Raw genomic sequence first — 26,179 nt, 5'->3', positions numbered from 1 at the left:
TGATTTAATGATAACTATATAAAGATAAAATTAAGTTTCATTGAAATATTCATACTACTAAAACAACATATATAATACATAATAAAACGTGTTTCTCTTTCTACTGGCATTTACATACACAGCTGCATCTAAAATGCTTATTTCTCGAAGAGACCAATGAGCGGCAGATAGCTGCCATCAAGAGGAATGGCAACCCAAGTTCATACGATGTCCTCAAATATTGTGGATAGGACAAGCCCCCTAACAAACTCACACTTGCGAGTTCTTTCCTCATGCTCCTTGTCAGATAAACATGGCTTTGAGCTGGACAAGGTTCATAAAAAATCATTTGTTAATTTTAGAAAAATATGCAAGTCAAAACACTAATAGAACCAAGTAATTACAAGCCATTGTACATAGTATTTTATACCAAGTTTGAGAAATCATTCTAGAAATGCACATAGTGCTGAAACACAAAGTATAAATAAATTGCCCAGTAATCTAGAGATGTGCAAGTAATATACAATGCAAAGTATCATTAAGCTAAGAAATATTTTACAGAACTACCACAAACTGATAGTACTATGAAGGATATAGAATGAGGTATAGATTAAAAAATGATTCAAATAAAAAATTAATGAATAAAGCACCTATTGAACATAAAGTACAGAAAAATAAACAAAGATAATTTATTGAAGTCTAGAAGATGGGCAAATAAAATACAATAGCATCAACCCTTTATCCCCACCATGAGGGTTTGGCTACATGAATCATTCTTCTCCATTGTCTTTGTTAAGAGTCGAATTCTCTTTTAAATCTTAAAAAAAAAAAATCATTTATTATACTCTTAAACCAAATATTTTTAAGTCTGTCTCTACCTTTCTTAACATAAGAAAAATCTAATACATTACTCTCCTAACCGGCTCAACGGAAGGTCGATGTTTCATGCGACCAAACCATCTAAGGCAACACTCTCTAATCTTAGCTGACACTAAAGATACTCCAACCTTTACATGCTTTTACTCGTTTTGCATTTTCAACCTCATCTCTGCAACACTTAATTTTATGCTTCTCTTTTAAATGGTCAACCTTCTATGCCAAAAAGTATTGCAGCTCTCACCACATCTTATAGAATTTTCGATTAAGTTTGAGGGGTATTATTTTGTCACACAATAGGCACAATGCATTCCTCCACTTTAATCATCCAACTTGAATTATATTAATAATATCACCATCTAATTCACCGTCACTTGAAACAATAGGTCAAAAATATATAAATCATATACTCTTTTTAATAACTTGATCGCCCAAAATCATAATCCTTCCACTAGATCTATAGATACTAAAATTACACTCCATGCATTAAGTTTTAGATCTACTCAAACGAAAACGATTAGACTCTAAGCATACACCATGGTACATCCTCTTGTAAATGTCCAGTAAGAACATCAATAACTAAGCAAAAAGATATGAGCTTAAAAATAGAATAATAAGTAAAAAATCAACACAAACGGATCAACAAAATAGTATACAAAAGATAATACATCGTGCAAAAAAAAAGCTCCAACTAAAAATTAAGTACGAAAACGAGACCAAATGATTTGGGCATAGAACAGCAAATGAAGATGGGACGAAAAAAGCTAGGAGACAAAATAAATCCAAATGCATTAAAAAGAAAAGTAGACGGACCGAAGGTGAGTCGCAACTTTCTGCTAAAAGATTTGTTAAATAAAATTAGCATAGCATGAAATATTGAACCAGAATTAAAGGGAGCCCAAGATATATAAAGCTAAATCAAAATAAGCATGATAAGATTAAGGATGATGATACAACAACGACAGCAACAACAACATCAGACCTTCATCTCCCAAAGTGGGGTTGACTACATGAATCCTTTTTCTTTATTGTGTCATGTTTAAAGTTAAATTCTCATTTACATCTAATAAAGAAAAGATATTTCTAATATTTTCTAGCCAAATCTTTATAGGTCTACCTCTACCTTTTTTAACCTAAGTCAAATCTAATACATCTATTTTCCTAACCGGGTCATAGGAAGGCCACCATTTTTATGTGACCAAAACATCTAATGCAACTCTCTCTAATCTTAACTTCTATTGGAGCTACTCCAACCTTTTCAAGATAAAGGATGATGATGATAAGAAATAAATTGTTCAAAAACATAGCCTTTCAAAACGTTTTCAAATAAGAAATATAAAATGCAGACCAACATGGCCTCATTTACTTAATGGTGCCAATAAAGATGCATTCAACATAGAAAATAGATTGTTTTAGACACGAGCATTCAATTATTTATAAATCCATCAATATTAGGTAACTCAAACATGGAATAAATGTTACATTAAAAGCAAGTTGCATGGAACATAACTACCAGATATTATTGCAATTCAAACATATTTTATCAAAGAAAAGCATTTCAATTCTGATTTTTTTAATCCTTAAACTGTAAATTATTTAATAAAAAGAACCATCTTATATCGCGTCAATTCAATCTAGCTTTAAGTAGAGTTTCGAGCTAATTCTAGTAGATATTAGTAACTCAATAAATATTATTTATATGCAAAAATCTAAACTATATTAATTAATATGTATATATATTTATGCATGTATATGTATGCATGTATGTACGTATCTGCATGTATGTGTATGTATGTATATATACGTATGCATGTATGTATTAGCATAAACATATATATGGCTCTAACAATTCTGAGTAATTCATTTTTTATTTGGAGCATATTAATTTTAATTTCAAGTCAACAAAAATTCAAGTAGTTATCGAGCAATTTTCAAATTTCAAATTTCAAATTTCAAATTTCAAATTTCAAATATAATTGTTAGCCCTAGTGACGATCATCAATAAATGTCAAGCAAATGCTCATTAGCATAGGTGATGACAAGGGACCAGGATAGGAGGGAGATAAAGGCATTGAGCAAAGGAAAAGACTGAATAACTGAAAAGGTATTTCAAAGACATTACACACTCACAAGAAGCATCTTTCACGTATCCCAAATTGAAATTCGGGAACACACAAATTTCAACAATGATAAATCCATCAGTATTACATAATTCCTAAGATCAATAAATGATAAATCCATTGGAATTAAATAACTCTAAGATAGAATATCATTTAGCCGACCCCATGTAGTGGGATAAAGGCTTGATGTTGTTGTTGTTGTAAGATAGAATATCATTCTCATCAAATGAAAGTAGCAGGATACATAACTTCTATGCATAAAGATATATCAAACACACTTTATAAAAAAAATACACTGCAATTTACGTCCTTTACTCCTAAATTGCAAACAACACAATCAAAAAGACCAATCTTTCCCCATAGTAATTCTACCATGAAGATTATTTAAGACAAGTATTGTCAAGGGGTATGATACGCCTGTCCAACCAATTAGATAAAGCCTACACTACCACCAATGCTATATGAAGTGTGGGGCTTAAAACACAAAATCGGAAGATTTTCAAGTGCTCAATTATCAGTTCTAACGTACAAGCCAGGACCACATATTTGGATCTTCGGAGGCATACACTTTACACCACATGGTAATCAAGATTGGCCTCAAGTTGGCTATTGGGGCTACCCTTGTCAATCTTGTTTCACTATGCATTCCTTATGAAGTGCCTGATAAGGTTATAACTCTTAATTTCCGAATAAAAAAAATAAAAAAATAAAAACTCTTAATTTTTGAATCCCATTTGTCTTCTAAACAAATACTATTGATTACTCCTTTACACTTAATCTTTTCCTTTTCGGATGAATCATGTTTTCTACTTTTTACATGAAGTACCTTTTGCATTCAAGGTGGTTAAAAACTTGGAATTACCCAAAAACTCAAAAACTGAGAAGAACAAGAAACAATTTGAAATCAACACAAATCATCATCTATCATACATAGAACTCATCCTCTCACAAGTAAAGGTCAATGCACTTAAAAGACGACTGAAGGCCTATTGGGGCTAGCCTTATCAATCTTGTTTCACCATAAATTCCTTTTGAAGGCCTGATAAGGTTTTAACTCTTAATTTCCGAATCCCATTTGGCTTCTAACCAAATACTATTGATTACTCCTTTACCCTTAATTCTTTTGGATGAATCATGTTTCTGCTTTTTAATCGGATTACCTTTTGCATTCTAAATGGTTAAAAAGTTAGAATTACCCAAAAAACTGAGAAGAACAAGAAACAGTTTGAAATGTTCAAACCAACACAAATCATCATCTATCATACATAAAACTCATCCTCTCACAATTAAAGGTCAATGCACTTAAACAAGACTGAAGGCCTAGCTAGCCAAAGGAGCCAACCAACCTAGCATAAGCTCATCAAATAAAAAACAAGATAATGAACTTTAAATATTGTAATAAAATTGCTTTGGGGCGGGGGGGGAGTTGATAGATTGTCTTATAAATTGCTGCTCATTTGGTAGAAATTATCATAGATATCATGTTGTGCAACTTGGTCTTCCAAAGTTCTTTCCCTCCTTTCATTCTAGAAATTTGAAAGCTACTCAAGTCATAGTGAAGAAATTTTTCTTCAGTGCTTCAAATTGAAGTGATGCACGATGAGGACAATCCGTATGATCATCAATGATGGTAGTGTAGGCACTTTTTTTAACACAAGTGAACAATGGAGTAAGTATACGAGGGAGAATAAGGCAACATACATGCACAAAGAGCACTGATAGTAAAGCATTTAGAATGATTCCCATTTGTAACTTACATACACAAAGATCACTAATAGGAAAGCATTTAGCATGATTCTCATTGCTGTAGTTACTAATTAAGAAGGCGAGAATAAGAGGCAACAGGGGAAGAATTAGGAGATGTAGAGAAGGGGCAAGGATATGTGAACTGTAGTGTCACCTTGCCGGGAATTAGTTTACAGATGCAGTATAGGGTAAGATGGAATGAAGAAATTTCAGAATCGGCACCCGTATATAGGATCAAACAGCTTTTAACAGGTAAAACAGATTAACTCTACCTCTACCTGGAGTCGAATTTACTTGGTGGGGTTGAAATGAATGCGAAAGAGATTGTTCCATTTCTAAGCTACTCGTCCCTGGGTGGAGACGAGTAATGTGAAGAGCGTGGAAGGAATTGTTCGAGTAGAAAGCAGGATGAAAGTTAGGTGGTGCAGGATATTAGAGATTGTATTTTAATTATAGAACATATGCAATGATATGTCCTAAGGCAAGATTGGGCTTCCTCATATATCCTTAATCTCGAATAGTAGTTAAATGCTCAATGTAACGAAAGATCAAGTCAGTGGCATTGAATTCGCGACGGGCCAAAATGTAGAAGGTGGTGATTGAGAGAAGTGGAGTAATGTGAACGCGATCACCAGCTTTTGGGAGGATAGAGGAGCGAAGGAGATGTTAGATTGTCCTAGCATCATTGAGTAAGGTGCTAGTCTCTCCAGCATGAAAATGAGAGTTGGTGTTCCTTAAGAAGTGATTGGTCAGAGTCCAATCGTAATCAAAATCAGAACAGAGGATATGTAGTTTGTCCCCTGTGGTGGAAAGATGCAAAAGTTCTACACAGTTTTGATATATGATCTCGACGAGACGTCAATTCACATAGGATCCAAGAGAAGTAAAAGAAGAATTTATGTGGAGACTGGCAAAGAATTCAAAGAGTAATTCAGAATTGAAAGGAACAGCAAGAGTAAGGAGAAAACACAAGGAGGTGTGAGCAAACAGATCAAGTACCGGATATGAGAGAATGTTCTGGTTGACAGACCGGGAGACAGTGATTCCGGCCTTCTTGTATCTTTGGTAGGTGGCTTGATCGTCCGCCTCAGTGAATCGAGGGTCCATAGTCGCCCTCGAGGAACTCCCAGAAGGATGGCGAGATCGCTTTCGGCTGGCCATTAACAGAAGACAGAGCACAAGAGCAAGAGCACAAGGGGATTTGAGAAGGTTTGAGTGAGAAAAAACGGCTGAAAGGCTCGGTTTATAAAGAATCGGCCCGATCGTCCAGGACGATCGCAGAATCGTCCAGGACGATCGCAGAATCGTCCAGGACGATCGCAGAATCGTCCAGGACGATCGCAGAATAATTGCGTCCAAGCCGATTAGTAAAAAAGGCAGTCCTATCGTCCGGGACGATAAGACACAGGCGATCGTCCCGAGAAGTCAAACTGGACGACCATTGAAAAAGAAGATCGTCCTGGCCGATTAGGTGGATCATCCAGGACAATGTACAATAATGGATCGTACCGTCCGAATTTAAAAACGTTTAAAACATTGTCACGTGTATCGTCCACGATGAACAGGTGAATCGTACGTGCCGATTTTCCATAAATTGAGCAAAGAGTGACTAACATCGTCCAGGACGAAAGAGAATCACCCAGGACTATCACAGATGATTGAAGCAGAAGATTAAATCGTCTAGGATGATAAAGCATCGTCCAGGACGATCAGAAGCAGAAAATGTCATATCAGACGTTTATATAGTTATCATTAAATCACGAGTTATTATGAAAAACAAAATGAAATTTCATCAAATGTAATTGTTGCAATTCGTTAGGGATGTTAAGCCCTTGTGAACTAACAAGGCTAACCAAGAGAGGATGAATTAGTATTTTAAAAAATATTTCGATCAAAACACAACTTTAAAACAAAAACCAAGATTCACCATAGAAATCAAAGTGCGAAAAATAAATGCGGAAGCAATAATAAAGAACACAGAAATTTATAGTGGTTCGGTCAACACGACCTACGTTCACTCCCCAGAGGCGTCCTCCGAGTATTGCACTAAACTTAGTGTCTCTCCTTTTGCCCCCACAGCAAGGCGGAGAAGCCTATACAAACCTCCTTTCCACCAACCCAGGTGAGACAGAGAACCCAACCCCTTTTGCTTCCTCCAGAAGCAGGCAGAGAACCCAACTCATTTTGCTTCCTTCTGAAGCAGGCAGAGAACCTTGATCAGAAGCTAAAATTTACCTTTATAGAACCCCCAAGGAACTGAGGATGACGACTAGAGAAGACGACGATAGATCCTTACATAGAGCAACCTTTGTGAACTCCTCACAAACTCACCCTCACATAATCTTGTCTCTCTCTCCCTTTCTCTCCCTCTCCTCTTGGCTCTCTCAGGTTAGCACAACAACAAAAGATGAGCACTTGGGTAGAACAAGAACTCTTAAATAGAAGAATTTCATAATAGCTCTTATTTTATATAAACCAACTTTATCGTCCAAGATGGTATGGATATCGTCCTGGACGAACAGCGTAAATTTCGGTCAATCAGCCCGGACGATTTGGGACGATCAGATGATTTTTGTTCATATCATCTAGGCCGATCTAATATCGTCCTGTACGATCGGTACAAATCCTTGAATATCATCCAAACAATCACTCTGAAAGAATGTCTGGACGATGAAAAAATAGCTTAATCATCCAGGCCGATCTCACGATCGTCCCGGGCGATTAGTTCAAATCTGTGAAACTCGTCTAGAGCATCGCCCTGAATAGAAGCTGACCGATGTCAATCGTTCAAGAGATCGTCTCGGACGATCCTGCGATCGTTTAGGAAGATGTGATCGTACAATCAAACCTTAATTGCTTTCCTTAATTACCAGACTAATTTAGGCATAATTGTGCTGCATCGTCCAGGACGATGTACAAAAATAAAAAAATACCTAAATAGATCTAGCGGCTGATTCTTTCTGATTTGAGCCTAACGTCCCGACCGATATGAATATCGTCTAGGACGATGTGCTTAATGATGACTGCCTTAACCAGAATGTCCAAATTAGGGTTTCTGTTTTTAACAGATCATCCAGGATAATGTTTGAATCATCCCGGACTATGCGACCAAAACAAAGAACTCTAACCAACAAACAGAAATTTTCTCCCATGTGTGTGTGCAAGGTTACTTAACATCAAGAACCACATCATTTACAATAGACTCAAGAAAGGAAAAAAATTACAAACTAACTCAGACCTAATCTACCCAATCTTGAGCTAACTTGAGTTGCACTCAATCTTGTGGACCTGAAATGTTAGTGGGCAAGGCAGTCGTAGAAAAACATGAATGTTTGCTATCATCAAAATTCTAATCCATAAAATCAGATTTGCAACAATCTCTCTCTTTTTTAAGATAACAAACCAAAGAATAATCTAAGCAGTTCAAGGCATTTTAATGGAAATAGATCAATTATCCAATAACATAATCAAACTACATAACAAACAGTACAATAAACTACTCCCCTTTTGACATCACAAAAAGGAGGAAAGTAAAACAGAAACAAAGTAGAGACTTAAAAACAGAAACAAACTACAATAAAAAATAACATAAAAAAATTAAAAGAATAATGGCCCCTGATCATCTGAAGGAGGTGGTGGTGGAGGTGCATGTGACTAAAAATAACTCGAAAGAGTGGCGAACTGCTCTCCAAACCAGGCCATATTATGGTCGTGCTGATGCTGCAGGCAAATAATGTCCTCAGTATGTTGCTGCTCTTGCGCAGCAACGTATCCCTCAAAGCGAAGCTCCCACTGGTATAATCGCTCCACCAGCTAATCCAGCTGAGAGTGCTGGCGGAGCGGACTAGGTGCAGGAACAGGTGCAAGAGCTGCCTCCACCGCAGCTCCCTCAGCTTCCTCGTACCCTGGGTGGAGACCTCTGTTTAAAATTGCGCAATAAGAGGCGTGCCTTGAGGCGCTCCTCTGCGCAATTTGCCCCAAATATGCCTTGAGGCTTACGTAATTTTCCCCTTGGCAGAGGCGTACGCCTCACCGGATCTGAGGCGCGCCTCTAAGGCGCAATTGCGTAATTAGAGGTGAGGCATACACCTCATCAAATCTGGTCCCACCTACTTAAAATGTAGTCTTTTTTTCCTTCCATTCGGTTCTAGCTAAACTCGAAAAAAAATCTCCCGCAGCCTCTGTTCGCGAACGTGACCGCCTCCCGCACGCTCGGCCTCCCTTCCTGCCGCCACTCTCGCCGGCGCCACCGCCCTCTAGAGAAGTCCACAATCGATTTTAGGTATTTTTTTTTAGTTTAGGGTTAGATTTTTCAAGTGAAAGAAAATCTAAGGTTTTTTATTTTTTGAATTTTTTGTTTGTTTTTGAATTTTTGCATTAGGAAACATGGTTAGAGGCAAGGAAAAGACATATAAGTCATTGAGGCGTGACCCTTCTTGGAAATATAGTGTGCAAGTTGACGTAGGAGGCAGCGAGAAGACGTATGTGTATTTAAAATGCAATTTTTGTGAAAAAGTGGTGAAGGGCGGAGTAACCTGCATGAAGGAACACTTATCATGCTCTCATAAGAACGTAGCACCATGTACAAAAGTGTCAGACAAGGTGAAGGATGAAATTATTGCTTACATGAAGAAAAATACCACGGCAAAACACTTACAATGAGCAATTTGATGAAAAGGTCAAACATGGTGCTTACTTCAGGAGCGAGAGTGGAAAGGGCTTTTCCACACTATACATAATAGAGGTGCACGGGGTCCTATGGATCAGTATATGACTAATCCATGAGAGGATAGAGGACAAGCATAATGGTACCAGAGACGGTCGACGCCAGATTTGCATGAATATTGACAAGTTTTTTTTTTTTTAGAATGTCATACCATTTAATGTTGCGACATCGCCTGCCTACTTCAATATGGTGAGGTCTGTAGGGTTGTATGGGAGAGGGTTGAAGGCACCATCCATGTACGAGTTTGCGAACATGGATTTTGAAGGAGCTGCAGAACACAGAGCGGAGCATTGATGAGATTAAACGGACATGGATTGAGACTGGTGTTACCATTATGTCAGATGGAAGGTCTGACATGAAGAGCAGGAGCTTGATTAACATCCTTGTCAACAATCCCTACGATACGGTGTTTTTACGATCAATTGAAGCTTCATATAAGGTTAAAAATGTTGCATTCATTTTCAAATTACTAGATGGGATTATTGAGGAGATTGGGGAGCAATTAGTTGTTCAAGTGATGACTGACAATGCCAGTGCATACAAAGCAGCTGGTCAGATGTTGATGGAGAAAATGCCACATCTTTATTGAACCCCTTGCGCAGCACATTGTATCGATCTTATTTTGGAGGAACTTGGTGACTTACCTCAGCACAAGAGCGCTCTTTCTAGGGCGAAGAAGATCACAAAGTTCATCTACAACCATTCATGGGTCTTAGCCTTGATGAGAAAGTTTTTAAAGAAGGAAATCATTCGCCCTGCAACCACTAGGTATGTTCTTACAATTGTGCACTGCAAATCATTATCAATTCCTACTGTATGTTCTTATATTTGTGCACTGCAAATCTATAGGTTTGCCACATCTTATTTGACACTGCGAAACCTGTTGGATGTGAGACAACCTCTGGAAGGAATGTTTACATCAACAAAATGGCTTAAATCTGCGTGAGAGAAGAAAAGTGAGGCGAAGGAAATAAGAAAAATAATTCTAAATGATAAATTTTGGGCTATTGTGACCTATGTTGTATTGAGCATGAGACCATTAGTGCAAGTTCTACATTTAGTAGATGTCGAGAAGAAACCAGCCATGGGTTTTATTTATAATGTTATGGATGAGGCCAAGGAGTTGATTGCACACAACTTGGGAGGAGAGGAGGCAAGTTATAGAGAGATTTGGGATATCATTGATGCTTGGTAGGAGGTACAGTTACACCGTCATCTACATGCAGCGGCATATTATCTCAATCCTCAATTTCAATATTCATATAGGAAATCTTCAAACCCAGAGGTGAAGCTTGGTCTGTATCATTGCATGGAATGACTAATACCGGAGAAAACAAATAGGGAGCTTGCAGATTTACAACTTGTTCTATTTCGGAATAAAGAGAGTTTTTTTATCTGCATGCAGCAAAATCAACGATTGTCAAACAGTCTTCAGGTATAGTTATTTTGGTAAATGCAAACCACTTATTTATATTCTGATTATCATTTTTCTTCTTAAAAATAGTTGAATGGTGGATCCAATTTGGTGATTTCACCTGAGTTACAGAGTTTTGCTGTAAGAGTTTTGGGCCTCACTTGTTCTTCTTCTTGGTGTAAGCGAAACTGGAGTACATATAGTCATGTGCAAACAAAGAGAAGAAATCGACTATCAACACTCAGAATGAACTCCCTTGTATATATTATGCACAAAAAGAGGTTAAGAGATAGGAGGTTGAGAAATAAGGGGTTGAAGGATGATGAGGACCCGTTGGTGTGTGATGATGTGTCAGATAATGAGTGGTTCATAGATGATGAGACAGATTTGCCATTATCAGACTTACAGCTAGAGGATCTATATATGAATTTCTTGAGAGGCGAAGCAGATCAAGTGGGCACATCCACTAATACCACAGCACACATTCACTAGCTTTGCAGCACAACAATCAAGTAAAGGTATTCCACAACTTGTTATATGCTATTGCATTATATTTATATCAAGTGAGCAATTAACATGATAATGAATTAATGATCATTCTTATTGAACGGGGAAGAGAAAAGTGAGTCATATTAAAGATAATGAAAATATAGCATTCATAGATACAATTGGAGAAGAAGATTCCCCTGAAGACCCATTTAGTAATGGAATATGATTGGATTTTATATGTTCCTTCTTAATTGTACTTTGGGAGTTTTGATAGACTATAATTTTGTGATTTTGTACTTTGGAACATGCTTTTATTGCATCTCTTTTCTTAATTTCCACTAATTCCACTTGTCATTTAGATGTTTTTATTGTATGATAGAATCTTACTATTATTTACCTGCTAAAACCCTTAAATTCTCATTTACGCAATTCTGCGTCCGTGAGGCTTACGCCTCAGAACGCCTCGAGGATTACGCCTCGCCTCACGGATGAAAACTGCCTCGAGGCTTATTTACACAATTTTAAACCTTGGTGGAGACGAGCACTATGAAGAGCGTGGAAGGAGTTGTTCGAGTAGAAAACAGGCTGAAAGTTAGGTGGTGCAGGATATTGGAGGCTGTATTTTGATTCTAGAACATATGCAAGATGTCCTAAGGCAAGATTGGGCTTCCTCCTATGTCCTGAATCTCGAATAGTAGTTAAATGCTCAATGTAACGAAAGATCAGGTCAGTGGCATTGAATTCGCGGCCGGCCAAAATATAGAAGGTGGTGATCGAGAGAACTGGAGTAATGTGAACACGATCACCAACTTTTTGAAGGATTAAGTTGCGAAAGACATGTTGGATTGTCCTAGCATCTTTGAGTAAGGTGCTAATCTCTCTAACTTGAAAGTGAGCGTTGGTGTTCCTTAAGAAATAGTTGGCCGAAGCCCAATAGTAATCAGGATCAGAACAGAGGATATGTAGTTTGTCCCCTGTGGTGGAAAGGTGCAAAAGTTCTGTATAATCTTGATATGTGATCTCGACGGGACGTCAATTCACATAGGATCCGAGAGAAACAAAAGAAGAATTTATGCGGAGACTGACGAAGTATTCAAAGAGTAATTCGGAATTGAAAGGAACACTAAGAGTAAGGAGAAAACACAAGAAGGTGTGAGCAAACAGATCAAATACCGGATATGAGAGAATGTTCGGGTTGACAGACCGGGAGATAGGATTCCGGTCATCTTGTATCTTTGGTAGGCGGCTTGATCGTCCGCCTCAGTGAATCGAGGGTCCAGAGTCGCCCTCGAAGAACTCCTAGAAAGATGACGAGATCGCTTTCCGCCGGCCATTAACAGAAGACAGAGCACAAGGGGATTTGAAAAGGTTTGAGTGAGAAAAAATGGTTGAAAGACTCAGTTTATAAAGAATCGGCCCGATCGTCTAGGACGATCGCAGAATTGTCCAGGCCGATCGGGTACAATAATTGCGTACAGGCCGATTGGTCAAAAAGGCGGTCCTATCGTCCGAGATAATAAGACACAGGAGATCATCCCGAGGAGTCAAGCTGGACAACCGTTGAAAAATATCTTCCTAACCGATTAGGTGGATCGTCTAAGACGATGCACAATAATGGATCATAGCGATCAAATTTAAAAACATTTAAGACATTGCCACGTGTATCATCCAGGACGAACAGGTGAATCGTACGGGCCGATTTTCCATAAATTGAGCAAAGAGTGAATAACATCGTCTAGGACGATCACAGATGATTGAAGCAGAAGACAATCAGATCGTCCAGGACGATAAAGCAACGTCCAGGACGATCAAAAGCAGAAAAAATCATATCAAACGTTTAAATGAAAATTCAAAGTGAGTTGAGCCGATCGACCAGGACGATATAAATATCGTCTGGGCCAATGTGACAAAAAGGTTTAAATTCAGATGATGGATGGAGATGATCAGAGAATGCCTAAAACTTTAATAACACAGGTAAAAAAGAAAGTAAGACAAATAGACAGAAAAAAAAAGAGACAAATAAAAAGTAATTTTATCATTTTCTAATTTTTTTTTATTTTTTTTAAACAATGCATGAATATAATAAAGTCTCCAAGTAATTAAATTTAAGGACTTCTAAGATCAATGAGTTAACATCGATGAAATTGGAAAATGGTAGAATATCCGATCCTGCTAACTCCTCTCTTGGTTAGCCTTAGGGTTAGCAGGATCAGATATTCTACCATTTTCTGATTTCATCGATGTTAACTCATTGGTCTTACAAGTCCTTAAATTCAATCACTTGAAGATTTTATTATATTCATACCTTATTTTTAAACAAAAAAAAATAAAAAAATGATAAAATTTACTTTTTGTTTTTCTTTTGTTTATTTCTCTTCTTTTTTTCTTATTTTCTTTTTTACATGTGTTGTTAAAATTTTAGGCCTTCTCTGATCATCTTCATCCATCATCAGAATTTAAACATTTTTGTGCCCAGACGATATTTATATCATCCTGATCGATCGGCTCAACTCAATTTGAATCCCCATCTAAATGTCTGATATGACTTTCTCTGCTTTTGATCGTCCTGGACAATGTATTATCGTCATGGACGATCTGATCGTCTTCTACTTCAATCATATGTGATCGTCCTAGACGATTCTCTTTCGTCTTGGACGATGTTATTCACTCTTTGCTCAATTTATGAAAAATCGGCCCATAAGATCCACATGTTCGTCCTGGACGATACACGTGGCAATACGTTTTAACACTTTAAATTCGGCCAGTAAGATCTATTATTGGTGATCGTCCCGGACGATCCACCTATTCGTCATGGACGATACACGTGGCAATGTTTTAAACATTTTTAAATTTGGCAGGTATGATCCATTATTGTGCATCGTCCTGGACAATCCACCTAATCGGTCAAAATGATCTTCTTTTTCAATGGTCGTTCAGCTTAACTCCTCAGGACGATCGCCTGTCTTATTGTCCGGGATGATATCTGATGGTCCTGGACGATAGAATTTTTGACCAATCGGCCTGGATGCAATTATTGTACCCAATCGGCCTGGATTATTCTACAATCGTCCTGGACGATCGGGCCAATTCTTTATAAACCGAGCCTTTCAGCCGTTTTTTTCTCACTCAAACCTTCTCAAATCCCTTTGTGCTCTTACAATTGTGCTCTGTTTTCTGTTAATGGCCGGCGAAAAGCGATCTCTCCATCCTTCTGGGAGTTCCTCAAGGGCGACTCTGGACCCTCGATTCACAGAGGCGAATGATTAAGCCGCCTACCAATATAAGACGGCCGGAATCACTGTCGCCCGATCATTCTCTCATATCCGGTACTTGATCTGTTGGCTCACACCTCCTTGTGTCCGGTCTATCAACCCGAACATTCTCTCATATCCAATACATGATCTGTTGGCTCACACCTCCTTGTATTTTCTCCTTACTCTTATTGTTCATTTCAATTCCGAATTACTCTTTGAATTCTTCGCTAGACTCCGCATAATTTCTTATTTTACTTCTCTAGGATCATATGTGAATCGATGTCCCGTCGAGATCATATATAAGACTGTGCAGAACTTTTGCACCTTTCCACCACAGGGGACAAACTACATATCCTCTCTTCTGGTCCTGATTACGATTGGGCTCCGGCCAACCACTTCTTAAGGAACATCAACGCTCACTTTCACGTTGGAGAGACTAGCACCTTACTCAAAGATGCTAGGACAATCCAACATGTCCTTCGCATCTGTATCCTCTCAAAAGCCGGTGATCACGTTCACATTACTCCACTTCTCTCAATCACCACCACCTACATTTTAGCCCATCGCGAATTCAATGACACTAACATGATCTTTCTTTACATTGAGCATTTAACTACTATTCGAGATCCAGGACATAGGAGGAAGCCCAATCTTGCCTTAGGACATATCATTGCATATATTCTAGAATCAAAATATAACCTCCAATATCCTGCACCACCTAACTTTCATCCTGCTTTCTACTCGAACAACTGCTTCCACGCTCTTCACAGTACTCGTCTCCAACTAGGGGACGAGGAAGCCGGAGAGCTGCGGAAGAGGCAGCTCCTGAAACTTGCTCCTACACCTGCTCTACTCTGCCAGCACTCTCAGCTGGATCAGCTGGTGGAGCGATTCAACCAATGGGAGCTTCGCTTCGAGGGATATGTTGCTGCGCAGGAGCAGCAACATACTAAGGACATTATTCGCCTGCAACATGAGCATGACCAAAATATGGCCTAGTTTGGAAAGCAATTTGCCACTCTTTCAAGTTACTTTCAGCCACATCCACCTCCACCACAGGGGACAAACTACATATCCTCTCTTCTGATCCTGATTACGATTGGGCTCCAGCCAACCACTTCTTAAGGAACATCAACGCTCACTTTCACGTTGGAGAGACTAGCATCTTACTCAAAGATGCTAGGACAATCCAACATGTCCTTCTCATCTCTATCCTCTCAAAAGCTGGTGATCGCGTTCACATTACTCCACTTCTCTCAATCACCAACTTCTATATTTTGGCTCGTCGTGAATTCAATGCCACTGACATGATCTTTTTTTACCTTGAGCATTTAACTACTATTCGAGATCCAGGACAAAGGAGGAAGCCCAATCTTGCCTTAGAACATATCATTACTTATATTCTAGAATCAAAATACAACCTCAAATATCCTGCACCACCTAACTTTCAACCTGTTTTCTACTCGAACAACTACTTCCACGCTCTTCACAGTACTCGTCTCCACCTAGGGGACGAGGAAGCCGGAGAGCTGCGAAAGAGGTAGCTCCTGAAACTTGCTCCTGCACCTGTTCCTCTCAGCCAGCACTCTCAGCTGGATTAACTGGTTGAGCGATTCAACCAATGGGAGCTTCGCTTTGAGGGATATGTTGCTGCGCAGGAGTAGCAACATACTAAGGACATTATTCGCCTGCAGCATCAGCATGACCAGGATATGGCCTGGTTTAGAAAGCAGTTCGCCACTCTTTCAAGTTACTTTCAGCCACATCCACCTCCACCACCACCACCTTCAGATGATCAGAAGTCATCGTTCTTTTAGTTTTTTTATGTTGTCTTCTCCAGTCGTCATCCTCAGTTCCTTGGGGGTTCTAGAGAGGTAAACTTCAACATCTGATCAAAGTTTTCTACCTATTTCAGGAGAAAACAAAAGGAGTTGGATTCATTGTCTGCTTCTAGAGGAAGGAAAAGGAGTTGGGTTCTCTGCCTGCTTCTGGAGGAAGCAAAAGGAGTCGAGTTCTCTACTTCAGTTAGGTTGGTGGAAAGGATGTTTGTATAGGCTTCTCTGCCTTGTTGTGGGGGCAAAAGGAGAGATATTGAGTTTAGTGCAATACTCGGAGGGCGCCTCCGGGGAGTGGACGTAGGTCCTGTTGACCGAACCACTACAAATTTCTGTGTTCTTTATTACTGCTTCCGCATTTATTTTCCACACTTTGATTTTTGTGGTGAATCTTGATTTTTGTTTTAAAAATTGCTGGTAAACACAATCAGTAGAACTTATCCAGCAAACTGAAAAACAAAATCATGAAGGAGAAACTGGCAGTGACATTTTCTTAACATCATTTAATTCTTCCTACAAAACCTACCTAAAATGAAAAGAGATTAACAACTGCTATCCCTACTGAAATGTCAAAAGACCTAGGAGTATCTCACATAAGCAAATTTTTCATCATCCTGACTCCTTTAACACCATCATTGATCCAATACTAATGCAATGCTTACAAGAATCTGCTTTATGATACTCCAAGATATTACAACCATCTCAAGTGGCAATTCAGTTTCTATGATTCAGGTTAAACACATCTCATCAATAATGTCAATAATAATGGTTCTTCACTGACTTCTGATCATAACTGATAGATTTTGGCATCAGTCCCTTTGCTAATCATATGTAAACATGAATAGTATCATTCTTGTCAATTGCAGCCGAAGATGAATTCAGTTCTAATCATCTCTATACTATTAGGTCATCGCTAGAGTTTTCAAGTTAAAGAATTAGTTGAGCTTGGCATTCCAGCACTTAATTCTAGTAAATTGGACTCTATATTAATTCAAACATAAATATTAATGCATAAGCATCTGTAGTTTGATCTTGAATTTTAAAATGAAAATTATATTATATGTTTTTAAGTGATTTTTTTACTGTATTATTTAAGGAGTTAAAGGACCTAAACATTTATCTATCATCTTCATTTAAAAATTCAATATTTTACTTAGCACGGAACGAGCAAAATATAATGCTTGAAGTTCAAAAAACTCAAGAAGATTAATCAAAACATTAAGTTCATTCATCAGGACTCAAGCTTCCATAAATCATCCATCCCATATCGTAATAATTTAGGGTCAGAGCCTTCTTCTCTATTCATTCCTTCTAAGAGCAACATGAGCTGTTGAAATCCGACTTCCGGTAATTCACTGGAATATTCTCGCCAAAATAATTTAAACAAAAAATGATAAAGCATAACAGAGACGGTTAATAAGGTATGAGAAGTGCAACTATAGTTTTGTAGTGAGAAGTATTTTGAAAATAGTAATAAACCGATCATATATGCTTTAAAGAGGTATAATTTGAAAAATTATACTTATTGGATAACCCATAAAAATATGAATGCATTTACAAAACAAAGCAAAAAAGCAATAATCATTGATATTAAATATCTATGTATGTTAACATACAATATCAAAATGAACTAATACACAGATGCCCATATAGATAGTTCATTTGGCAAATTTTAACAGATCTAAGTTCTTGGACAATAATTGGTCTTTGTCAATTGTTGTTCCAAATATCAAACACCACACTCATCACACTTCATGCAGTTATGAATTATTATGACATACAAAAAATAAAAGCAGTCATAAAAATAAAGTTGGGTATTATGATTTCAAGCAATTGATAAATGAAATAAAAGGTAATACCCATCGCATAGGGCACCCACCAATCCTAGGTATGTGAGGGTTGACGCATGCAGCTTTATCTCAACACTTGCAAAGGAATTTTGATCCACTTGGAACCTCTAGTTTACACTAGAGAAAACAAAATCATTCTTCCATGCCTGTCCGCTAAGTAATAAAAGAAATACTAACATATGAATTTACTTATAGCACTCAGACACAAAATAATTTTTCCTTGAGAAAAAAGATTGACAATCAATTTTAAGGAACCATGTCATTTTCCATTTTGACACAGACGGACATACCTGACAATTTTCACAGCCAAAACAAACACATTTTTTAGCTAAACACGTAAGAAACAATTAATAATATGGATGCTAATTACCACACAACTAGACAAGAAGAATAGAACATAATTTTTCTTTATTCAGTCCATCTTTATAATTAAAACATTGAATTCTAATTTATAAGCACAATCTAGTAAGATATTGTTAATGAGTTGGCTCACAAAAAAACAAGCTATGTGGAAATTGGCTCAAGCCTGGCCCATCGAATTCACTCACAGTTAGCCACTATGGTTTATCCAAACATACAATCAAACCAATTTTTTAATTGGTTGCATTGCTAACATTGGCCGTCCTTAGGGTTAGAAATTAGAAATGTGTAAAATCAAGCTAGATCAACCCTGGCTTAAGCTTGAGCTTGACCCTCAAGTAATTAAGCAAAAGCTCATGCCCAAATCAATGAGTTTGAGTGAGTTCAAGCAGGCACACTAGCCAGTAAATTTTCATGTGAAGTAGAAAAGATAAAAGTGGATTTTAGGATTTGCCATGATGGAAATGTGGAAAAAATAAGAGTATGGTAATTAAAAAAGGGAAATTAAGGTGAGAAAAATAGGAGACGGATTTTCTTTTTTTCATTCCATTTTTTTGTAGATAAAATTTAATTATAATTTATATAAGCTCATTCTATTTTTATATTGTCAAATGAGTCGGCTCACAAGAAAACAAGCTAAGCGAAGGTTGGCTCAAATTTGGCATATTGTGTTCACTCACAATTATTTATCTTACTATGCTCAAGCAAGATCACAATATAATCTTAAATTAAGCGGAGATTGGCTCAAACTTAGCCCATTATGTTCATTCACAATTATTAATCTTGCCGTGCTCAAGCAAGTTCACAAGATAATCTTAAGTTGTGATTCTACTCATACACACACACGCGCACAAACAAAAGTAACACTGTTACGAAAATAAAAAAGAAGAAAAGAGGATAGCATGAACTTGGAGAGCAAGAATGACAATTATTGCTAATGACTGCATTTCATATAAATAAAGCTATCACTAATCTCATAGAGATGGATCCAACAAGTGTGCTCCTAAAGTTATACAATCATGGAGCATTCTTCTGCATGTTTTCATAAATATTAAAATTAGGTTGTTGAAATAGAAAACCAGTGAAAGAGTGCAAACAAGCCTTGCCAACAAAAAAATCAACCTATTTAAGTAATTCAGTTTCTAGCTCCACCTAATAGCTCTAATAAAATGAAAGTAGATAGCAAATCAGTCTTTTTTCATTGGAAATCCATAGAGATTTGAATGGAGTCGAGATGTACTTTATAAAGTAAACTCTCAAAATAATGACAGATGCATATTCTCTTCAGGCACATTAATTTGAATTACATTTTCGAGGTCTGGTGAAGGCATCTTGATACAGCTCAGTGAAGTGTGACCTTTCTTCATTTTCTTTATTGATCCCGTCACTTCTAATGTAAACATACTTTTCATTGCAAAACAATAGGACTTAAACTATAACTGCTTTTCCGCTTGATCAATTAAGTAATTTTTAAAGAAAAACATAGTACCCTAATAGTCCTGTAACAACACATCAAGGACCTAGATGGACACTTAAAAAAAAAAAAAACAGCATTAGAATGCTCAAGCATGGCAATGCCCTAGGTCACAAATATCTCAAACATGCTATCATAAGCTAGTGCAACAATGAAACTAAAAAATCAATTTGAAATATCAATTGGGATTCATATACAACTTTGCGAGGAAAATATAGAAATCAAGGACCAAATAGATAAAAATTAAAGATATCAATGTCCAATATGTAAAAAGTTTCAAACCTTTCAACAGCCAGTTTTTCTGAATGATCACTTGCAAGGGCTCCCTCATCAGGCGATTCAGGTAATATGTCATTTGAAGAATTAGCAACAGGCAATGTGTAAATCAAGGATGACAGCAAAGGATCAGGTGCTGCAGAAGGTGGAGCACTTGAATGGGACCAACCCCCAATAAGGGCCTGAGCATTGGCATCCCTAAGCTCTTTTCTTAGAAGCGAAAGAGTAGAATGAGAGCCCAACATGCCTCTCCTAAACCTTCTCCTCCTTTGAACGTAAGTCTCAGTTAAGGAATCATAAGGAAATTATAAAAGTTAAAATCACACAAGAATAATGATAGCTTTCTGAATAGAAAAGTATCCATCATAAGCACAAACGCAATAATTCAAGCTCGCAATAAAAATGGATTGCCAAAAGAGAAAAGATAGGATATCTTAAAAAAATTTCCATGTTCCATTGTTAGGTGCCCAACCAAATCCATGCCAACTCTTGATGCACATATTGGACAAATCTGCAAAAGAATAGACCACATCAGCTCAGAACATTGACATTCAACATTGATTGACAAAGGTCAATCAAAACACAGAAAATTATCGGATTGATTTAAATGGAAAGAGAGTAAATCAAAAACCATAATTGAAGCATTAATAGCAATCGCTCATACTTGAGAGACAAAAAAGAAAGACAAGATAAAAGCAACATGGGTGATTGCGGCAGTGCATAAATATACAACAAAACTATTCAATTCTTCTTTCTAAATGAAAGTTCTCGTATTAAAAAAAAAATCATGCTATACAGAAAAAATTTAAGCTTTGTAAACAAGGAATGTAAAAGATATGGAGTAAATAGAAATTATGAATATTTATATGACCTTTTAAAACCTCATATGTAAGTAAAGGAGTCAGACAATATATACAAACTCAGAAACTCTTATTCATCCTCATAATTAATGACCCTGAAAAACATTCAAAAATATTACATATACGACGAATAAATTGACAAGCCAAACCAAATAAATGTTAATTTTTTATATCAGATAAAATGAGAAAACCTACCAGTAAATGCTTTAAAAAATGCAGCAACTCCTCTTCCGAGAAGTGGACCAATCGTCATGGTGAAAAAAGTACAACATTAAAGAATAGTGTTACAAAGATAAAACAAATAATAATAATAATAATAATCACTGATTCATAAAGGAAGAAAACCCCAAGAACTAAAAGTGAAGCAAAAGGAGAAGTAATCAGGAAGTAACATCACAATCAATGTTTAATGAAACCATAACCTGCAAGATTACTTAAGTGTCAAAAAGCTATACATCAGCACAATTTAATTATTTTATGCAGATCAAAAAATTAGTAAAGCGCAAGCAAAATTATGGATACCCCAAGAAATAAAAAACTTTGAAACTAGCATTAAAATTGGTATGATGGGAACATCTTTTAATTTTTATCATAGAAAGGGGAAAAAAACCGAAGTACTTCGTCATGGAAAGCAATCAACAAATTCAACCGTATCAGAGAGCATCTGGTTTCTACCACATTACAAAGGGAGGAAAGAAGAAAAAAATAAAATATCGCTTGGTTAATTGAGCAACAGCAAAATCCACGTTGAAGAGATAGATCTCACTAAAAGTATCACAGAAGTGTATCCTATATTAAAACTCAAAACACACCGAAAATTCACTCAAAATATAACATACATGGAAGAAAAAAAGGCTCACTATAACATATATGCATGATTTAAATTGGACGAACAATTGCTGCTATCATAAGATTAAAAATGAGGCAGCCTGCATAAGTAAAGAATCAGGAGGAGCGTATACCCCACTTGTCGCCTCCTGCGGATGCTCGTCATCAATATGGCAACAAAGCCCTACGATATCGAAATCCTCGGCGCAAAACGGGCAGGAAAACTCAGCACGAGAGTCATCGTCGATGCCATCAACCTCTTCTGCACCGAGGTAGAGATCTAACCCACAAGTAGCCAATAGGACACACTTAAAAGCTTGAAACCAGTAAAACCCAATAAAGAAGACATTAAGTAGCGTCCGGAGGCCTCACCGTATCGGGATTGCTGGCATAATTGATGGCGCTTTGAAGAAGCAGAGAATAAACGGCTCCAAGAATCTGCCTCCATTGTTATCTACGCAAGAAAAATCACCTGAATACCTCTAAAATCCTTACCAAAGATACAAACCCGAAGAGAAAATTTTACTATCAAGACTATCAATTTTGTTTAAATTTTGCAGATATAGGGAGAAAGCCAAGGAAGATCTTGGCCGCCTCAGCCCTCACCCGCAGCGAGAAAGCCCTAAAAAAAGAGGATTAGGATTCCATAGAGAGAGTACAACCCCCACCGACCCCATTGGTTAGCAGTACCAAATGGCCTTAATCTTGAACAAAATAACGAAAATGCTATTCTTCAAGATCTCTACCGTCCATGTCAGCATCGGTAATCGTTTACATAACGTGCGAAGCAAGTTACCGTATTACTCGTCAAGTCAACAGGTAAACCCTGAAGAAGTAAGCCAGCGAGAGATAAATTTTCCGCGATTTAAAGCGGAAGTGTTTTTTTATTATTATTATTTTTTTTTTACAATTAAAGAAAGATCTTCGCTAAGTGTCAAAATTTGGCACAATCTAAAATTTAATTTGGAATTGATTCGAAAAAATTCAGATTTGGATCAACCCGCTTATTAAATGGGTCAGGTTCTAATTCAGATTTTTGACTTGCCTGGAAAATGAGTTGGAATCGGGTTGACCCGAAAACCCGATTTTGACCTGACTAATCCGGATCCTGCATGATGACCTAGCCCAGTTCCTGCGGAAGTTCAGGTCGAGGACGAGGCTTGCCTCATCGCACTCGGGTCCAGCCCCAGCTCCAGGCTCCATCAAGCTCTTGCCTCGCTACCTCGTCATGTTAGGGTAGAGGCATCGAGCGACTCAGTTTGCGACGATCTGACTTCACGTGAGATGCGCGTAACCACGGCTTGCCAAGTTGAGCACTCGAGCCCCACCTCCGCCTCACCAGCGGCCTCACTGAGCTCACTCCAACTGACCAACTTAGACTGCATTTGGTTCGGCAAACAGCATTCGTGAAAGGAAGGCAGACGGGTTTGTGGGTCTAGTTGGATCTACCCGTTTATGCCCAAGTCAACTCGGGTTGGACCCAAACTTGACCTGTTGACCCGAATTGATACCCTTAATATTGATCGCCTTAGTCCTCAGCGCAAAATAGTCTTCCGTTTGGAGAAATCATTATGTTTGGAGTTTGAGATATTATTACGTACGGAGTCTGGATCAAAATTGCATTCGATTTTTATGAGTGTGTGGAGTGGAGAATAATAACTTTGCTTTTATTGTGCACACTCACAAAAATTGGACAGTTTTACAGTTCAGACTCTGCACTTAGTAATCTCTCTTGGAGTTTGAACGTAACTATGGACCTCCGAAAGGGATCCGTCGCTACAGGGTGTAGAGGGTATACGACTGCACCACCCCGAAGGATAGAAACGATCACAGGCCTCCTCGCTCTTTGCAAGCGGGCCAATGGGATGGCAGATTAGATCCTACATATGATCAACCATTAAGGATAGCGGCTCTTGCCAGCACATCCCGATAGGTGATAATATACACGACCTAATCAGTGTCACGGGGTTTCCCCCACCCGATACATCAGCTCGAGTGGGATTTATTTATTGTGGAATTCCATTTCCCTCGGGCACAAGACTTTGTGGTTAATTACATCTCAGGCCGGAGCCTGAGAATACTCTCGATTAAGGATCTGATATTATTCTTCCTAAAAGGGGATTGGCACAAAATCAAGATTAGAAAATCCTACTCAAAGGAAAAAAAAGGCTTAACTCGGCTTAGTCAACATACATGGTTCATCTCAGCATCCAGAGGAACTAAGGCAGTAAGGAGAAAAAGTATATCATACACTCAAAGCATACATAGGTGAATGATAGAAGTGGCGTCATCCACGTGACGTAAATAGTAGGATTTATAGCTCCCGAAGAAAAGGAGACTTATCCATCGATGAGGTGTACTACGAGACACCGAATATAATAGTCTTGAACCTTAAATCTAAGGTGAGTTTAGTGTTCAACCCAATATTAACACACGTGCCCTAATTAATGCATATAGGCTTATATCATGCTTGAAAAGAAAAGACAGCTAACCACCTAAATGTATAAAATCTACGCTATACAGTATTTATGCAAGATGGGTAGATAGCTCGATTTTTTGGAAGTAAGGCTAACGTCTAGAGGATTACCTAATTGGCACTGGACTTATATAGGATAGATGCTTCTAGAGCTAATGCAATTAAAATTTAATTAAATTTGTTTTTAATACCATGCATGATGGTTGAAAAGGCTTCCAAATCAAGTATGTTAAAAATTTTAAAAAGGCTTATAAAAATAATTTTAGAAAAAGACTCGACTTTCCCAGGTTCAGCACCTCATCCTCATAAGCTAGATTATCTAGGTTATACCAGTAAGTGGAGAAGTGTCTTATAGAAGGAGGGAGAAAATACATTAATATGCATGCGACCTAGGATGATTTTGGCTATTCCCTTGATTGTTAGGTTTATCTATTATTTAATTCTTAAAATTTTAAAATTTCATTGCGAATAGAAAATATTTTCATCCTAAAAAGTCTAATGAAAATAGGCCAAGCACATACAATAAAGAAATCTAAAAAAACATGTAAGTTCTACTATGCAATTAATGTAAACACATCAATATAAATTCACAAAAAGTAAAGTAAAAAAGTCCACGGCAAGTGTTGTATAAGTACAACCTAGGGTCTACAGAAAGTAATGGATGTCAGGCCCCACCGACAATAACCTAGATTCTATTCCTACTAAATGACGTGATGCAAGTCTTAAAAACAAGGCATTTTGGAACATCCTTCTCTATATCATCTTCCTTCAGATTGTCTCCTTCGGGTCATCTCCTTCAGGCTCCGTAAGATTCATCCACCATAAGGGTACCCAAATGATTAAAAATTCTCTATCAAGGGCCTTTCTTTTTCACTTTGGGAACCTAGTATTTGAAATGCCATACTTTTGAAGACTTTCACAAGTCAATACCGTATAAAATTACAAATTATAATAAATAAATAAAAAATCTAGACTCTCATATATGGTTATCCTAATAAAAAAGTCTCAAGCAATTATAATATCCTAAGTAGTTTATATATATGTAGAAAAATAAACACACTTGGTCACGCCATTATTTATTTTGGGGATAACTAGTTTGAAGCACCTGTATCAAGCATTTATGATTATTAATTAATTTAGCCCCCATTATTTTTTAGCTGCATGAGTGTGGCCACCTGCATAAGATATCATTAGTAGCAAAAGCGCCACTAGCCCAAGAGTAATCTACCGAACAAATCACATCACAAGCAAAGAAAGTATAATAATAAAATAAACATCATCATAATAAATTCAATCAAAGCAAATCAACTCAAACAACACTCGTGCCACATACAAAAACATCACATTACAGAAACAAAAGAAGTAAAACACTAGCCCTAATTCTAGAACTATAAGTGGTGACCTAACAAATCTATGTGTGTAGTAGGCTTGTGTGTCTTTTGATAGCTCCTATATCGAGTAATTAGTTCAAGTTGCCTCGTGTTTTAGTTTATTAGAGGCCTGAAAAAGAAACTTTAATTAAGATTTAAATATTAATGGATTGGGACCATTTTATTTAATTTAGTTTGTGGATAAATTTTAATGCTTAGGATAGTCATATTTGAAGTTTAAATTGC

General features: G+C 37.4%; 1 protein-coding gene across 1 annotated transcript; it reads right to left on the bottom strand.

The window, feature by feature from the left end:
• LOC110097419 (protein DEHYDRATION-INDUCED 19 homolog 2) lies at positions 1–22,721 on the bottom strand. Its single transcript, XM_020823788.2, has 5 exons — positions 22,460–22,721; positions 22,222–22,367; positions 20,833–20,910; positions 20,406–20,674; positions 1–303 (listed from the first exon to the last, which is right to left on the bottom strand). Exons 1-5 carry the CDS (start codon positions 22,533–22,535, stop codon positions 201–203), a joined length of 672 nt encoding a protein of 223 aa, XP_020679447.1. The 5' UTR covers positions 22,536–22,721; the 3' UTR covers positions 1–200.
• Between the last annotated feature and the right edge of the window lie 3,458 nt (positions 22,722–26,179).

This window comes from Dendrobium catenatum, unplaced genomic scaffold (genome assembly GCF_001605985.2).
Source record: "Dendrobium catenatum unplaced genomic scaffold, ASM160598v2 fragScaff_scaffold_1497, whole genome shotgun sequence".
Taxonomy (NCBI): Eukaryota; Viridiplantae; Streptophyta; class Magnoliopsida; order Asparagales; family Orchidaceae; genus Dendrobium; species Dendrobium catenatum.
Note: the sequence above shows the minus strand (reverse complement) of the source record. Positions and strands in the feature narration are given on the sequence as shown.

Excerpts from the sequence above, each read along its gene's own strand:
- LOC110097419 (XM_020823788.2), bottom strand. The coding sequence starts at position 22,535 with ATGGAGGCAGATTCTTGGAGCCGTTTATTCTCTGCTTCTTCAAAGCGC. Across the intron at positions 22,368-22,459 it reads ATGCCAGCAATCCCGATACG|ATCTCTACCTCGGTGCAGAA; the intron begins GTGAGGCCTCCG and ends CTTGTGGGTTAG. Across the intron at positions 20,911-22,221 it reads CGCAGGAGGCGACAAGTGGG|ATTTGTCCAATATGTGCATC; the intron begins GTATACGCTCCT and ends ATTCTTTTGCAG.